General features: G+C 38.5%; 2 protein-coding genes and 1 non-coding gene across 6 annotated transcripts in view; 1 reads left to right on the top strand and 2 right to left on the bottom strand.

Moving 5' to 3' along the window:
• The first annotated feature begins 6816 nt into the window (after positions 1–6816).
• On the top strand, positions 6817–13356 carry LOC111660925 (cilia- and flagella-associated protein 157). The gene is made up of 9 exons (XM_023414367.2): positions 6817–7032; positions 7939–8210; positions 8718–8871; positions 8986–9253; positions 9436–9557; positions 11277–11427; positions 11510–11655; positions 12567–12713; positions 13224–13356. The coding sequence occupies exons 1-9, from the start codon at positions 6878–6880 to the stop codon at positions 13318–13320; spliced, it is 1512 nt and encodes a 503-aa protein (XP_023270135.1). The 5' UTR covers positions 6817–6877; the 3' UTR covers positions 13321–13356.
• On the bottom strand, positions 11168–11239 carry trnac-gca (transfer RNA cysteine (anticodon GCA)). The gene has a single exon. It is a non-coding gene; the product is annotated as a tRNA-Cys (tRNA).
• A 474-nt stretch (positions 13357–13830) lies between the features above and the next one.
• kank1a (KN motif and ankyrin repeat domains 1a) overlaps positions 13831–17773 on the bottom strand; it is a 56661-nt gene continuing 52718 nt past the window's right edge. For all 4 annotated transcript variants that reach the window (XM_023414361.2, XM_023414362.2, XM_023414363.2 and 1 more), the window contains 4 exons: positions 16934–17076; positions 15799–15999; positions 15032–15130; positions 13831–14850 (listed from right to left, as the gene is read on the bottom strand). In XM_023414361.2, coding sequence (XP_023270129.1) covers positions 14788–14850; positions 15032–15130; positions 15799–15999; positions 16934–17076 — 506 coding nt within the window. In that variant the 3' untranslated portion in view covers positions 13831–14787. The remainder of the gene's footprint in view (positions 14851–15031; positions 15131–15798; positions 16000–16933; positions 17077–17773) is intronic.

Consider the following 17773-nt stretch of genomic DNA (forward strand, 5'->3'; position numbering starts at 1 on the left):
TATGTCGTTTTTATGACGTTTTTATGCCTTTATTATACTGTGATGTTTTTTTGGCATTTTTATGCTTAATTGTATTCTATCGTCTCATGCCATCCCATACTATGACATTTTTATGACCTTTTATGCCATACTATACTGTGATGTGTTTTGACATTTTTCTGCCACACTAGACTAAGATCTTTTTAGGCATTTTTATGGCTAATTATATTATTTCATCTCATGCCTGACCATACTATGACGTTTTTATGACCTTTTATGCCTTATTATACTATGATGTATTTTTGACATTTTATGCCATACTATACTATGACGTTTTTTGGCATTTTTCTGCTTAATTATATTACTTTGTCTCATTCCTTGACATACTATGACGATTTTATGACCTTTTATGCCTTAATATACTATGACGTTTTTTGACATTTTTCTGCCATACTATACTTGGACGTTTTATGGCATTTTTCTGCTAATTATATGCTATTTTCTCATGCCTGACCATACTATGACGTTTTTATGACATTTTATGCCTTATTATACTATGATGTATTTTTGACATTTTATGCCATAATATACTATGACGTTTTTTGACATTTTTCTGCCACACTATACTAAGATCTTTTTTGGCATTTTTATGACTAATTATAAAATTTCGTCTCATGCCTTGACATAATATTACTTTTTTATGACGTTTTATGCCTTAATATGCTTTGATGTATTTTTGAAATTTTATGGCTAATTGTATTATTTCGGATCATGCCTGACCATACTATAACGTTTTTATGACATTTTATGCCTTATTATACTATGATGTATTTTTGACCTTTTATGCCATACTATACTATGACGTTTTTTGTCATTTTTCTGCCATACTACACTAAGTTCTAATTTGGCATTTTTATGCCTAATTATATTACTTTGTTTCATTCCTTGACATACTATGACGATTTTATGACCTTTTATGTCTTAATATACTATGATGTATATTTGAGATTTTATGCCATAGTATACTATGACGGTTTTTGTCATTTTTCTGCCACACTATACTAAGATCTAATTTGGCATTTTTATGGCTAATTATATGCTATTTTCTAATGCCGTCCCATACTATGACATTTTTATAACCTTTTATGCCTTATTATACTATGATGTATTTTTGACATTTTATGCCATACTATACTATGACGTTTTTTGTCATTTTTCTGCCATACTATACTAAGATCTTATTTGGCATTTTTCTGCCATACTATACTAAGATCTTATTTGGCATTTTTATGACTAATTATATTACTTTCTCTCATTCCTTGACATACTATGACGATTTTATGACCTTTTATGCCTTATTATACTATGATGTATTTTTGACATTTTATGCCATACTATACTATGACATTTTTTTTCAGTTTTCTGCCATACTACACTAAGATCTAATTTGGCATTTTTATGCCTAATTATATTACTTTCTCTCATTCCTTGACATACTATGACGATTTTATGGCCTTTTATGCCTTATTATACTATGATGTATTTTTGACATTTTATGCCATACTATACTATGACGTTTTTTGTCATTTTTCTGCCACACTATACTAAGATCTTATTTGGCATTTTTATGGCTAATTATATAATTTCGGATCATGCCTGACCATACTATGACGTTTTTATGACCTTTTATGCCTTAATATACTATGACGTTTTTTGACATTTTATGCCAGACTATACTAAGACCTTTTTTGGCATTTTTCTGCCTAATTATATTACTTTGTCTCATTCCTTAACATACTATGACGATTTTTGACATTTTATGCCATAATATACTATGACGTTTTTTGTCATTTTTCTGCCACACTATACTAAGATCTTATTTGGCATTTTTATGGCTAATTATATAATTTCGGATCATGCCTGACCATACTATGACGTTTTTATGACCTTTTCTGCGTTATTATACTATGATGTATTTTTGACATTTTATGCCATACTATACTATGACGTTTTTTGTCATTTTTTTGCCATACTATACTCAGATTTTATTTGGCAGTTTTATGACTAATTATATTACTTTGTCTCATTCCTTGACATACTATGACGTTTTTATGACATTTTATGCCTTATTATACTATGATGTATTTTTGACATTTTATGCCATACTATACTATGACGTTTTTTGTCATTTTTCTGCCATACTATACTATGACGTTTTTGGCATTTTTCTTCTTAATTATATGCTATTGTCTCATGCCGTCCCATACTATGACGTTTTTATGACATTTTATGCCTTATTATACTATGACGTTTTTTTTTCTGCCATACTATACTATATGACGTTTTTTGCATTTTTCTGCGTAATTATATCCTATTGTCTCATGCCGTCCCATACTAAGACATTTTTATAACCTTTTATGCCTTAATATACTATGATGTATTTTTGACATTTTATGCCACACTATACTATGACGTTTTTTATAATTTTTCTGCCAAACTATACTAAGATCTTTTTTGGCATTTTTATGGCTAATTATATTACTTTCTCTCATTCCTTGACATACTATGACGATTTTATGACCTTTTATGTCTTAATATACTATGATGTATATTTGAGATTTTATACCATAGTATACTATGACGTTTTTTGTCATTTTTCTGCCACACTATACTAAGATATTTTTTGGCATTTTTATGGCTAATTATATCATTTCGGATCATGCCTGACCATACTATGACGTTTTTATGACCTTTTATGCCTTATTATACTATGACGTTTTTTTTTCTGCCATACTATACTATATGACGTTTTTTGGCATTTTTCTGCTTAATTATATCCTATTGTCTCATGCCGTCCCATACTAAGACATTTTTATAACCTTTTATGCCTTAATATACTATGATGTATTTTTGACATTTTATGCCACACTATACTATGACTTTTTTATAATTTTTCTGCCAAACTATACTAAGATCTTTTTTGGCATTTTTATGGCTAATTATATCATTTCGTCTCATGCCCTGACATACTATGACTTTTTTATGACGTTTTATGCCTTAATATGCTTTGATGTATTTTTGAAATTTTGTGGCTAATTATATTATTTGGGATCATGCCTGACCATACTATTACGATTTAATGACCTTTTATGCCTTATTATACTATGATGTATTTTTGACATTTTATGCCACACTATACTATGACGTTTTTTGTTATTTTTCTGCCACACTATACTTAGATCTTTTTTGGCATTTTCATGGCTAATTATATCATTTCGGATCATGCCTGACCATACTATGACGTTTTTATGACTTTTTATGCCTTATTATACTATGGTGTATTTTTGACATTTTATGCCATACTATAGTCAGATCTTATTTGGCAGTTTTATGCCTAATTATATTACTTTGTCTCATTCCTTGACATACTATGGGGATTTTATGACCTTTTATGCCTTAATATACTATGATGTTTTTTGACATTTTTCTGCCACACTATACTAACATCTTTTTGGCATTTTTATGGCTAATTATATCATTTCGGATCATGCCTGACCATACTATGACGTATTTATGACATTTTATGCCTTATTATACTATGACGTTTTTTGTCATTTTTCTGCCATACTATACTATGCTATTGTCTCATGCCGTCTGCTATGACGTTTTTATGACATTTTATGCGTTATTATACTATGACGTTTTTATGACATTTTATGCGTTATTATACTATGATATATTTTTGACATTTCATGCCATACTACACTTAGATCTAATTTGGGATTTTTATGCCTAATTATATTACTTTCTCTCATTCCTTGACATACTATGACGATTTTATGACCTTTTATGTCTTAATATACTATGATGTATATTTGAGATTTTATACCATAGTATAGGCTACTATGACGTTTTTTGTCATTTTTATGGCTTAATAAACTATGACGTTTAATGCCTTACCATACTATGATGTTTTTATGACAGATGGAGTTAATAGAGCTTCAAAGCGATAGTGACCTGAGAGCAAAGTTCCAGGATGCTGCAATCCAGGGCCCTCATTTATCAAACGAACCTACGGCAGAAAACCGTGCGTACGACCATTTCCACGCAAGCTTCGGGATTTATCAATTTGGACGTGAGCGGAAGCTACGATCAGATCTCACGTCAGGTCTGAGCTCGTGTCCGCAAATCTGAGTCTGGATTTGCGGTGCAGCACAGCAAAATCTGGCTGAGTCTGAAAATAATTATTAAACAAACCTCAACATAAACAGTCACATATTTAGAACAGATCAAAACGGATTCTTAAAACGAATAAAAATTTGAATTTTAAAAAAGCCCACGTTTTTTACTGATACCAATTTTTTGTAAAATAAAACAATATGATAGGTTCAATAGCCTAACATGACATCTAATTTTTGCACATTAAAATTTGAAATAATAATAAATACAAGCAGAAATGTGTGTTTGCAAATGAACTCATGGCAAAATTGTGTAATTGTTTTTGTTTTTTTCCGATGGGTATGACACAACTGGAACAACAATTAAAAGCATCTGGTGAGATAATCATCGTTGCACTGTGGTTGGTCAGATGTTTACTCACTCCCTTATTTAAACAGATGCTTTGACAGTTATCAAATCATAACAATGGCAGATTTACTCGTTTTGGAGGAACAATACGCGCGTGTCAGACGTGAGCGCGTTTTCAGAGACCGCAGGGATCTCCAGATTGCTGGGTTTGCAAATTTGGTTGGAGCAATTGATTGCACTCATGTGCGTCTGAAGGCACCATCCATGAATGATTACGCATTCATCAATCGCAAAAACTATCACTCTATAAATGTACAGGTGATTTGTGATGCCAAGCTATCACTTTTAAACGTGGTGACCAGGTGACCGGGGGGGGACACACACACGATTCTTTTATTTTTCAAAACAGCTGTGTTGGCGCGCGGCTGCAGGAGGGGGCACTGCAGAGCCAAACTCATCTCCGCTACCCTCTTCCACATACAGCGGTTTTATGAGCTCCTTTGATCCCACTCTTCAGACTGCCAAAAAGCACATACTTATTTTCATCCACCTCGGATGTCAGGATGTCGATCTCCATCTCTGAAAAGTTTCGTTTTTTGCCAGTAACTCTTCTCTCCATGTTTGACCTTAGTGGGCGAGGCCTCCGAACCAGGAATATTTAAGGGCGTAACATGTTAATGACGATCGAATTCAGCCGCCGCATTTATCAAGACCCGATCATTCGTACGCTGGGATTGGTCAGATACGAATGTTTCATGAATCACACGTGTATCCTATCGTACGACCAATTCTGCGCTCAGATCTGCACCTGTTTTCACGCAAGATTGATAAATGAGGGCCCAGGACTTTTACCGTCAACTGCCCCCTGGTTTGATGCCACAGCTTCGACTTCACGCTGCCCGTGTTCCGTCTATGTATGTGAGCACCTCTCTGTGCGAGCAGATGTTTTCAATCATGAATCTAAACAAGACCAAGCACAGATCACGCATCACTGATAACAACCTCCATGCTGTTCTGCCTCAGCACAAGACCGAAAACCAGACATTGACACACTGGCCATGGAAAAAAGGTGTCAGATATCTGGTCAGAAAACACATACTGTAGGTAAGCATTTTTAAAAACCTAATTAAAATATAATAAAATGTATTTCCACCAAGAACAAGAATAGTTAAACTGTGTGCAATTTAATGATTGTGCTTGCATTTTGCTTTGTGTTTGTTATTTTCAGAACATGATCAATGGATGAGGATGGTGGAGAGAGGATTCATGTGGCAGCATCTCCTCATCAACTTCACCTTAAAACTTGACCAATATAGTTGTGAACTGAGACAACCCTTGTGTTGTTATTTTGAGTTTATTACATATACTACGTTATATGTGTAGCAATGTATTTAGTGTTTGCAGGTTTATGTGTTGATGCAGACAAATGTTCACTGTAATCAAACCATCTCTCATTAGTTGGATGTATCCCCTAGCAAAGCTGTGTGCAGCCATTTGTTTGTGTAAAATGCTACACCTGTCACACATGTTCTTAGCAGCTCACAATTGTTGGTTGGACCGTTATTCTGCCCCTCTCAACTATGACAAAAAAGTTTTGAACAAAGTTAATGTCATAACTTATTTATCCTTATTCACTTGGATAGTTTGATCGTTGATTGATGGAGTAATGTGGGTTTCATAAGCTGACAAATTAAAAGGATTTATGTTATAACAGAACATTTATGCAAATATATATGTAATATTTGTAAGTTGAATAATAAAAATCCAGAGTTATTTAACATTAAGGAGTAGTTGCATTTATTTTACATTACATTTAGTTACATTTATACTGCCTCAAAGTTACATCTGGCCCTTTGAGGGCAACCATTATGCTGATGTGGCCCTCGGTGAAAATGAGTTTGACACCCAGTGGACTGACAGGACAGTCCACAGACACTGCTACTCTGTGAGAGACAGAGGAGGAGATAGATTTTTCTCTGTCACTGTGACAGACAGAGTAACCACCATCATTAGAGCAGATCAGACTCCAGGACTGATCGTTCTCTCCAAACCAACAGTCATCACTGTTTCCTTTCCTGCTGATTCCTCTGAAACTCACTGATATATCAACTCCTCCTCTCCACTCGACCTCCCAGTAACAGCGACCAGTCAGACCAGTTGAACACAGCAGCTGAGGCAACTGGTCAAATCTGTCTGGATGATCAGGATATGACTGTTCCTCCTCCACGTGTCACCTTCCTGTTGTCAGACAGTTTTATCCTTCTGTTCACTGTGTTTGTTCCCTGAATGCAGCATTGCCTAGCAACAACGTATCTTGTTTAGTTTCTCTGCTTTCTCTCAGCGTAAACTTTCTCAAACTTTCTTTTACACAATGCCCAAAAAGAAGGATAAGAAAAGCAGCGACAAACAAGATGAGGCAAAGAAACCACAGAAAAGCGAGACTCCGGCAGATAAAAACGTTTCTGACGACAAAGAGAAGGATTTGTACCTGACTCAGATACGATATTTGAACGAACAGCTGGAGAGGTAATATAACGTTAAAGCAGGCGGGAATTAAATCACTCAGCTTTTCCTTATTCACAGACTGCTGTCATATGTTTATCCAAGCAAGTAAATTCACTGCAGATAGTGAATAACTCTGTTATAGTCTCGTTTTTTCGTCAGCGCAACTTTTACGTAATTTGCGCAGCACTTTCGCGTGTTGTTGTTTTGTTAGCTTGTCTTTTGTTAGACTATCACTTTCGCTTGAAGCCAGTATAACTAGATACCTCAGCTATAGCACCGAATAGTACCAAAGTTATTAATATTTTTTGATGTTACAACGCGTACTGATCACCCGTTCCGTGGTAGGAACTGTGAGACTCTGGGCACAGCCATTTAAAAGGCCCCCACCACCTCTCCTACAAACAAGCAGTAGTGTTTCATATATTGTGGATTTCATATTTGTGCATTTTCATTTTTGTAGTAATTTTGCATCTCTCTGCAGTTGTTTTGTGTCTCTTTTTTTGGTCCTTTTGTGTCTCTTAGTAGTTGTTTTGCATATATTTGTTGTCATTTTAAGTATCTTTGTTGTCATTTTGCATCTGACTGTAGTAGTTTTTAATCTCTTGTGGTAATTTTCTGTGTCTTAGTAGATGTTTTGCATCTCTTTGTGTCTCTTTTATGTTTTTTTGTTGTTGTCTTTGTGGTACTTTTGCCTCTATTTGTTGCTGAGTCTTTTTGTAGTCAATTGGTGCTTCTTTGTGATTATTTTTGTGTTGCTTTGATATTGAATGCATTTTTTGTAAGTCTTTTTGGACAAAAACATGTCAAATTAATACAAGCTGATGTAATTCCACCACCTATCAACCTACTCTACATACAGCATGTACTGCAAGAATCATTAAAGACCTCGTCCTTAAACCAAAACCCATATTCTTCTTCCTTCCCCAGATACCAGCTGAAATGTGATGAACTGGAGAGGCAGAAGAGGGACTTTAACTCGCAGTACAGTGCACTGGAGAAACAGAAAAAGGACATTGTTGAGTATTTGAAATGCTCCGTGTTGGAGAAGGAGGATGAGTTGGAGGAGCTGTCAGAGCGCCTGGAGAGTCAGCGGCAGGCTGCTGATAAGGACAGAGACGCCCTGCAGCTGCAGCACAGCCGGCTGAGGCAAGAGCTCCAAGACCGGATAGAAGAGCTCACCAAGGAGAACAGGACACTTGGTGAGACTGAACATTTCTGTGGGTTAAACCACGGTCAAGCAGTATGAAAGAGCCATATCATCCACCCTGTTGGAAATTAATAAATTGTGCTAAGTGAACCAGATAGCTGCTACAGCAAATGTACCCCAAAATCTATGATAACATTTTAGTAGTTAAGAAATAAAAGGTTGGAAACAATATGTTGTTATTTTAATCTGAAAATGTGAGACAATATGTATGTTTACAGTTAACACTAGATAGAGAAATTATATACCCATGGACACGAGATAACAACTTGAAAAACGTTATTTTATTTTTATCCCAATGGACCTGTAACATCAACACATTAGCTGACTTTCTGAGATACACTTCATTTTACACAAACTTGACGCAGAAACAAACTCTTTGGTTTGGTTAAACCTCAGTGAGCAAGGCCAAAGAACACAAGGTTTGCAAAAGCACTGTATGTATTGAAAGACTGGACTCTCAGTGTGATATAGACTCTCCTCTTCTCCCCCCTCTGTCCAGTGGCAAGGCTGGCTAGTCTGGAGGAGTTTCAGAAGGAGAAGGAGCAGCTGATGTCCAACATGGCGTCTCTGGAGAAGCAGGTGGCCATTCAGAAGGAGGAGCACAAAGCTGACATTCACAACCTGGAGATGAAAGCACTGCTGGAAAAGAGGAGGTTGGCACTTTCCTCTGTGATTGTAGCAATGATAGGCTATAATTACATACATACATACAGTAGAAGTGAGTAGATCATTATTCTTCTCTCCCTTCTCCTGTCCCTGGTCAAAAGATTGGAGAAGGAGATGGAGAGCCATGTGGCGGCCATGGAAGCAGAGGTGAAGCAGCTGGTGGACCAGAAGGTTCCTGAGACGACCCGACTGGCCCTTCAGGAGAACACGGAGGCGAGGGCTCAGTTAAACCAGCTGTCGGAGCAGACTCACATCCTGATGAAGGAGAACTCGGCCCTGCTGGACCGTAAGACTAAACTCAGCGTGGACGTGGACATCCTGGAGCACATGCTTAGCGAGCTGTCCCGCAAGAGCTGCATCCGCAAGAAGGTTAGCAGAATATAGACGAACATTGAGCTTTTTTTTTTTTTTTTTTTTTTTTTTTTAAGAATTCCTTTCTTCTTTCCCACCATCAAATGACCATTAACGTTATTTTTGTATTTCCTTTCACCTGGTTTTAATATAAAACACAAACGATTCACTAAAAACACTGGACGTCTTCTCTCCATCAGGTGGTTGAGCAGCTGACGGAGAAGTGTCAGCAGCTGCAGGCGGAGCTGAACGTCTGCAGGCAGGAGCTTCAGCAGCTTCAGACTGAGCACAGAAGCATCCTGGTCCAGATGGAGGCACTCAGGTCTCTACTGTCCATGCCACTGACTCCACGTTCATTCTCTTTGGTGTTAACATTAACAACAATATCCCAATATGCATTAAGTTAACTTCATTATTTTTTTATTATTAGTAGAAAAATACAAATGTGTGAGCAGGTGGCAGATCCAGAGGATGAAGTATGATAAAGTACAGCAGTATATTTTTAATGAAACTAAATAAAAGTTAAAGTTTCCAGTGACAAAGACACAACAAGTAAGTATCAATAGATACTAAAAAACACACATAAAGGGAACATACGTTATCAAAATCACCTAAAATTAAAAGCAAGTGCCACTTGTCTGGTCAGAACACGAAGACTCAATGTTATTTATTAGGCTCTTTTGAAAAGTCGACATACAAAGTTAATCAGGGACATTTGAACTACAATAACAGGCCAAGTAATTGTACCTCAAAATACCATTAAATTATTACTTTGTATCGTTATCCAAATCTTTATATTTATACTTTGTTGCACACACAGACAACTGGAACTACAAAGACAAGACGAGACCGTGCAGCAGCACTTGATCACACTCTGAATTAAAAAGGACAACTTGGTGCAGCGCTGCCCATTAAAGTGTCCAGCAGATGGCAGTGAAACCTCCTAGCAGTAAATCTTAATGAAGAAAAACTGACTTTAAAGAGTGAAAAAGGAGACAAATGATGAAATAAACAAAATGAATGAAAGCAAAAAGGTGAAAATCACCAAATTAAAAAAACTGAACTAATTAATCATAAAAAAATTTAAAAAAACATTGAAAATTAAAACCCATGTTGATTTAAAAAAAACAAGTGCATTATAGGTTTTGAGTAACTTGCATGAACTTAGGTAAGAACATGGCTATGACTGATATTTCTACAATCACAACATGTTACCAGCTAAATTCTTCAGGTCCCCAGAGCTTTAATAATCAGTTTCAGCTCATTGATTACCTGTCGTGTTGATAAATGTGGTTCATTCTCACTGCTCTCCAAAGTGCAGTCTCCAGCCGCGGCAGCTGTTTTCAGCAGAAAGCTCTAAAAACCTCCTGTACACGACCTGCGTGGAACAGACACGCGGTTAGAAACCAGCCGTGAACATATTGGAGCATTTAGCAGCTAAACAGCCAAATATTTCCCTCATTCGTGTGGAGTTCTTGGAGACCAACAAGGAGCTAAAAGAGAGGGAACATTGGATTTAGATTTTTTAGGCGGCCTGAGGCAGGAGTCCACATGAATGATAATTTGCTGTGTAGCTGCTGGATGTGTAAACAAGCAACTGTTTGCTCATATCAACTTTAAAGGTGATAACATGTCAGCGTTGTGTTCACAGCCCGACTCCGCTCCACGTGAAGTGAATTTATTTATAGACACAGTTAAATGACCAAAGTACTGCATAGAGATGGAACTATGGGACAATTCAATTGATTATTGACAGATAGAAACAGGAAAGGAGACAGACAGCATCACATGAACCAAATCTTATCCGGACAACGTTAGAGGATGAGAGTCGCTGTACTGGTGTTACACTGCACCATCACATACACTGGCTTCTGACAGAGCCCAGTCCACATTAACAATGAGGACTGATGAAAGGAAACAACATAAAGCCACAGGGGGCATCCGGACTTGAACCAGAGACCTCTTGATCTGCAGTCAAATGCTCTACCACTGAGCTATACCCCCACGTGTGATGTATTTATCACCATTGTGTATATTTTAGGCAGGACTGGGCCTCGCTGTCTGAACAGAGCAGTAAAAACAAAGCCGAGGTGAGTCAGCTGGACTCAGAGCTACAGGAGGAAAGGAGGAAGAGGAGCAGGATGAAGAGCATCATGCAGGAAGCAGCCGTCACTCTCAGACAGGCTCTGATGGTAAAACGGCACGACGAGATGGTTTCAGCCTCTCAGGAACGTTTAATGACTTCAGCCCTGATATCGGTTCTGTTCCCCGCAGGAGCAGGACTCGGACCGGGACCTCAGTGTCGTCCAGTGGAAGCAGCTGGTGCAGAAGCTGCTGGTGGTCTTGGACAGACCCACACTCGTCAACTCCAACACTGAGAAACTGGACGAGCTGCAGAGCTCAGACGCTGCAGCAGCCAGGTAATGAAACCACTCTGTCACTGGATGATGTCTGACGTTGTTCGTACCCGGTACAACTGTTTTAACTGCTTTTTTTTAAAGGGCTGTGAATGGACTCTGTGATCAGCGATCAGTATGGAGACTATTCTGCCCCACAAAGGCAGAGTGCACCAACTACAGACGCAGTGACGTTGATAAAGACTGGTGTCTGAAGTCTGAAAACTTTAAACCTAACAGTTAAACAGATGATTTAATTTTATGTCTTTTTATGGTTATTTTACCAGAATGCAGATACTGACTCCGAATCTCTGTTTCTATTAAGAAAATTAACGTGGTTCATAAACTTTTGCCCAAAATGTTACAGATGTTTCCTCTGAGCTCAGACAGAATCTGATCCAGATTCCAGAAAAGCCAGAAATACCAACAACTGATGATTGTGTTGACATTATTTATGACATCTGTAAAAATGAAAATAATATTAGACTTCAACAGGACATGTTTGAAATTATGGGAAAGTTGAATCTTGTCTTGTTTAATGTAGCTTTCCCATTATTTCCCTTCTTATTTTAAAGAGAATTAAATATGATAAAGGTGTCGTCCACCATTCTGATTCATCAATAAGTTCTGTTTCTATCATTTTCTTTACTACACCTTTATTTTTTATTTTTATCTGTTTTATTGGTGCTTATTAGCTTTTATATTATATATCGTCTCTCAGCTTCACTGTCCTCTGTTTCAACTGTCTAAATACAGCAACCACATTGTTTCCAATCATCTTGGTATATCCCAATAAAAGGTCAATAATAAAGTCACCTGATCAGAACAAAAACAGAAAAACTATCAGATGGAGAATGACGTCGACAGGACAGTTATGTGTGAGTTGCAACTCCATCTTCATCACCATCATCATCCTGTTTCCTGTGTCTTCTCAGCGCAACGACTCTGGGTCCATCTGTGAGCTTCCAGTTTCAGCTGGCCCGCTACAGGCCGGGAGATCTCGGCCTCGTCCCCCCACCTGCATCGAAACACAAACGCATCCTCTCCAGGACGCGGGCGGCGTCCATCCTGCCTCTGCACAGGTTTGTCAGGACCTCGAAATCCACCTACTGAGTCTGCAGTGGTCTGTTCTGTGTCTGCAGGTCCTGTTTAGTGCAGCAGATTAATTTGCAAGTACAAAAATAAAAATTACATGTCTAAAAATAGACATGTACAAGTTGCCAAAAGCCGTCGAGGCTTTTTGCCTTCGCCCTAAAAAAGGTGAAAAAACTTGGTACAAAAAACAGAAAAATGTATTTATCTACTTGCTAATAAACTTGAATTTAATTTAAAAACATTATTGTATTATGGAAACAAAAAAAGAAGAGGGAGCAGACTGAAGCAAAGAATATCTCGTTTTTTTTCTGTAAAATATATTTAAAAAAAACTTATTTAAAATGAATACAGCTTTTCATTTTGATATTTAAGGACTTCAATCACCAACTATTAGATAGAAATTTAACAAAATTAGTGGTACTCACTAATTTAGAAGAAACAGGTACTAGATGGAGAATTTTTCATGTTGTGTATGTTTCTGCTCTTCTTCCTCGCAGGAAACCTTCCGCTCAGAAGACGTCCAGCTCCGTCACCCCGACTGATTCAGCTGTGAGTCACTTGACTTCCAAACTCTCAGTCACCAAACTCAAATGACAGTGACAAAACTTGTTTGCTTTGTTTTGTTTTTTTTTTTTTAATACTGTTAAAGCCTTTCAATGTCAGAGAAAAAACCTGAGATTTTAAAACAGAGATTTACTATATGTCACCAGATAAATTCATTTATTTTGGGTTGTAAATGTCTAAGCTTTTTGTTGTTTGTTCAGCCATCATGATTCTCTGATATTTACACATTAAAAAACAGATAACCACCTCCTCCTTAAATACCTGTCCCTCTGTGATAATGTGATGCAGCCAACACAGTGAACCCCCCTCCCCCCATCTCCTCAACTTACAGATAAATAATGATAAATGATGAATTCATGTGTAATTAATTACTTTATACACTGCTGGGAAGCCTGTGAACTCCCCTCGAGGATCAATAAAGTCTTACTTAAACGAATAAATGATACACCAACATTTACTTGTTGATTATTTTTTGTATTATCCAGAATCTGCAAAGTAGCTAAAGTTCGTTGTGAGTCATCAATGAAGATGACACGCTGGTTTATAATCTTTAACTGATGTTTATTGTTATATGGCAAAGTCTCAGGCACTTCAATTCTCATTTGAAGATGAAAGTCAGTACCTTGATGAACACTAGAGCAGGACAGACACTTTATATTACACATGACAAGACAGAGAGAAACTGGACATGAAGACAAAGAGAGAGAATAACTAAACTCTAATGACCACCGTATGTACAATGAAATACATATATCTGCATTAAAAACTATACTTTGATAAATATATAACTTCATGGATTCGTTAAGCAGTAATAGGAAATATTCAAAATACTGTGATTCTTCTTCTTCTTCTTCTTCTTCTTTTAAATAGACACAAAGGATTTGTATAAAAGTACAGTTTCTCCAGTCTAGGTCACGTCTATTCACTGATGCGTTTGTCTGAGCTGGGCGCAGACCGAGATGTCGAGGCGAGCAATATATACAGGAAATATTTCCTCTAACATGAGGGTGGATTATTCTCCATCTGTCTACTCTGATGCGCTCACAAAAAAAAAAAAAAAAATTAATCAAAAAGATGTTTTGGTGCTCGTGAATGATCAACATTGAGCTTTAGAAATAAAAAAAAGAATAAAAAAAAATGGTCAAATTGACAAAAAAAGAAAAAACTAAAAACAAGGCAAAGAAAAAGTTGCATTTAGTAGTTGAATTAGTGTCCGTGTTGGTCTGAACTCCAGTGGCTTGCTGATTATTTCAGCCTGAACCTGATGGGACTTGAGGCACCAGCTGGTTACATTCATGTTCAAAGGACACTTTGGGATCGTCATGGAGACGAGAGGCGTGCACATAAATAAAAAAATTACTTCCAGAAATCTCATTGGTTGGTTGGTTGGTTGGTAGGTTGGTGCTTGGGGATTAAGTCACCTCATCCAGCTGTGGGTAAGGCGTCGTTCAGCGTGAACCAATAGCAGCGCAGGGTTTCTGGGCAGAGGCGGGGCCTCTAATCGAACATGCCCCTCCGGGTGGGACTGGGTGACGTCTTTCTGCCAAGTCGAGGGGTTCCCTGGAAGGTTAGTCGTACACAGACACGTTTAAATGGTTGGGATCAGATTGGAGATGTAAATGAAGATGAATTAAGGAGGACAGAGGTTTTCTTTATCTGAACCAGAGGGTGTTGTGTACTGTTGAGACTGAGGCACATTTGTGATGTTCAGATATAAAAATAAAAGTGACTCGACACTTACTGGTGACTGGGCTTTGGAGAAGTTGACATGTGCATAAAGCAACACTGCAATGTCCTTGTGTCCTGCTTCCAGAGCTATGGACAGGGCATTACTCTCATCCTGCAGGGAGGGAAACAAGTCAACAAGGATGAAACATTAGAAAAACTGAGAAATAAAACCTGTTAGAAAGCCATCAATCAGTATTTAGTAAATCTCCCAAAACCAGATCGACTATTAATTCTACTAATACCACTTACTATCCATATCAATATTAGACAATTACACATATTGTTCTGCAGCGTATTCAGAAGCAAAGTCATAAAACATTGAATAAAATCAATAATCTGCAGATACACTGAACAACTTTGTGGGTTCAAATAATATGCGTGACTTCATAACCTGTAATCCCAGAGGGATTTGACCGGCTGCTGTTCAGGCAGCGGCTCACACGACAACTACGATGATCACCATCAATGTGTCAATCATTTTCTCAATAATTCATCAATGGTTTTGACAATGAAAAATGACTTGTTCAACCCACAGTCCAAATCCAAAGCAGCATCACATTTGAAGCGTTTGATATTATTGTATATTAGGGGAAAAAAGAAAAGAAAATTTATTATCAAAACAGTTGCAGATTAATTGTATTTCACTTGTTTGACTGATACGACCTGACGTCTTACGATGACTGTCGTTCAGCTTGTTTTACAGTTAGATACAGGAAGTGAAGAGCAGTTTCCCGTCACTGATGCTGTGTCAGCGTCCCTGCACCTTCATGAGTTACTCACGCTGTCGCTGAGCGTGGCGTCACAGCCGGGTTGAGCCAGCAGCAGCTTGACGATCTCGACGTGGCCGTGCTCGCTGGCGCACATCAGCGCTGTGGAGCCCTCGTCGTCCTGGACGTTCACGTCGGCCCCGTGACCCAGCAGGGCCCGAACCATGTCCATCCTGCCGTGACTGACCGCCAGCATCAGCCCGGTCTGACCCGCCTGCACCAGGGACAAGAGAGTCAGTTTTGGGGTTAAGTTTAGGATTCAAATAATTAACGCACACATTAAATTTCTCTATTGATCCTGTTGTCTGCATCATAAAATAAAACGTCCTTTTTAGTTTCCTGGAGCCTGTGATGACATTCAGTTTACTGTCACATGTGACAAAGAAATCTTCACATTTGAGAAGCTGGAACCTCAGAGTATTTGAAACCAGCAGCTTCCCAGATGTGAGGAGCTGCTACTTTTCTCTCTTTCAGATGATTATACTTTTGATATCTTAAGTTTTGGACAGTTGGTTGGATTAAACAAGCAGTTTTAAGGTGTAACCCCTATGCTTTTTTGACTTTTTATAATTAACTGAGAAAAATAATGAATAAATGACTTGATAAAAAGAAAACAATTAGCTACGGCCATAAATCATACATCATTTTTCTTTACTAACCCCCCCCCCCCACACACACACACACACACGGATTCACCCTGTAAAAGAAATCATCACCGATCAGAAGTACTACATCAAAACTCAAAACCAAAATACAAAGATTCATCCTTAATTTTTTAAAAACATCTCCATCCAAACATTAAAGACTAGGCTCCCCAATGACAGCTGCAAAAACCCAAACCACCTTAAAAATCTAAACAGTTACACGTCTTTACCACTTGGTGTCACCAGAAGACAGTTTTTCCCACTTGAGGGTAAAAACTTCACAGTCTGGTTTTGTGAATCTCTGATGTAATAATGAATCACAAAAACACTGGCATTCAAAAACATTTAAAATAACCTTTAATGATGCTGTAGTGTTGGTTTCACCCTGCCTAGTTTACGACCTTCATATCTCATTGAAACATAAACCGTGTGTGGAGGCTGCTGTTGGTGCCCTGCTGCTGCCCTCTGACCTCTGACCCCCCCCCCCGGCCTCCAGTCACTGACCTGGCTGGCTCGGGCGTTGACGTCGCCCTTGCTGAAAAGCTCCTCCACGATGTGCATGTCCTTGGGAGTCTCCACGGCTGCCAGCGCTGCCAGCATGATGGGCGTGTATCCCGCCTTGTTCTGCTGGTTCACGTTACACACATCTGAAACACACACACGCAAACACACACACATTTAAACATACTTTTCCATCATGGGTGGTCTCAATCAAACCCTCGTACGTTCTGACTCTGCCTGTGATTGACTCGTCGCTGTGCCACCTGTCACTCAACAACACAACAACGTACGAGGCCTGTGATGCTTCAGTTGATTCCTCTTCCTCCTCCTCCTCCTCCTCCTCCTCCTCACTACAGAGTCCCAGGACCATGATGCTTTGTGTGAACTCATCCTTTACACCTTCTGCAGGCAACCAGGAGACATCAGAGACTGGATGGGAGGGAGGCGGGTATGAGGGTGGCTGCCCCACCACTGGGAGGGGGGGGGGTCTGAGGAACTGGGACGGTGCGAGGACAAAGGCTACAATGGGAACAGGGGGGTGGATACGCTGTCACACAGCACAAGGACACAAAAGGCCGAGGAGACAAAAGGCTTTTAGAGCAGCGAGTGGCCGGGACCTCATCACAGTCTATTGAGCCTTCAGAGAGATCGCCACATGGATGTGTCGACGAGGACCGAGTGTGTGTGGATCACAAAACGACTTTCTTCTCCTCCACATGTGCATTACTGTCTGGGCTGAGTGAGCTGCACGAATATTACATCTAATCTTGGTTTAAGAATTCATAAAGTAAAGAGCTGTAACTGACCCTGTGGCCGTTCCAGGTTTCCGGCTTTTATTTAGCT

Source organism: Seriola lalandi, unplaced genomic scaffold (genome assembly GCF_002814215.2).
Source record: "Seriola lalandi dorsalis isolate HSWRI2012SDOR001 ecotype SW California unplaced genomic scaffold, Sedor1 jcf7180002054524, whole genome shotgun sequence".
NCBI classification, from domain to species: Eukaryota; Metazoa; Chordata; class Actinopteri; order Carangiformes; family Carangidae; genus Seriola; species Seriola lalandi.

What these genes read in the sequence shown, in the direction of transcription:
- LOC111660925 (XM_023414367.2), top strand. Translation starts at nt 6,878, where the DNA reads ATGCCCAAAAAGAAGGATAAGAAAAGCAGCGACAAACAAGATGAGGCA. An exon ending in CAAGGAGAACAGGACACTTG is followed by an intron (nt 8,211 to 8,717) that starts GTGAGACTGAAC and finishes CCCTCTGTCCAG; the next exon opens with TGGCAAGGCTGGCTAGTCTG. An exon ending in TCAGACGCTGCAGCAGCCAG is followed by an intron (nt 11,656 to 12,566) that starts GTAATGAAACCA and finishes GTGTCTTCTCAG; the next exon opens with CGCAACGACTCTGGGTCCAT.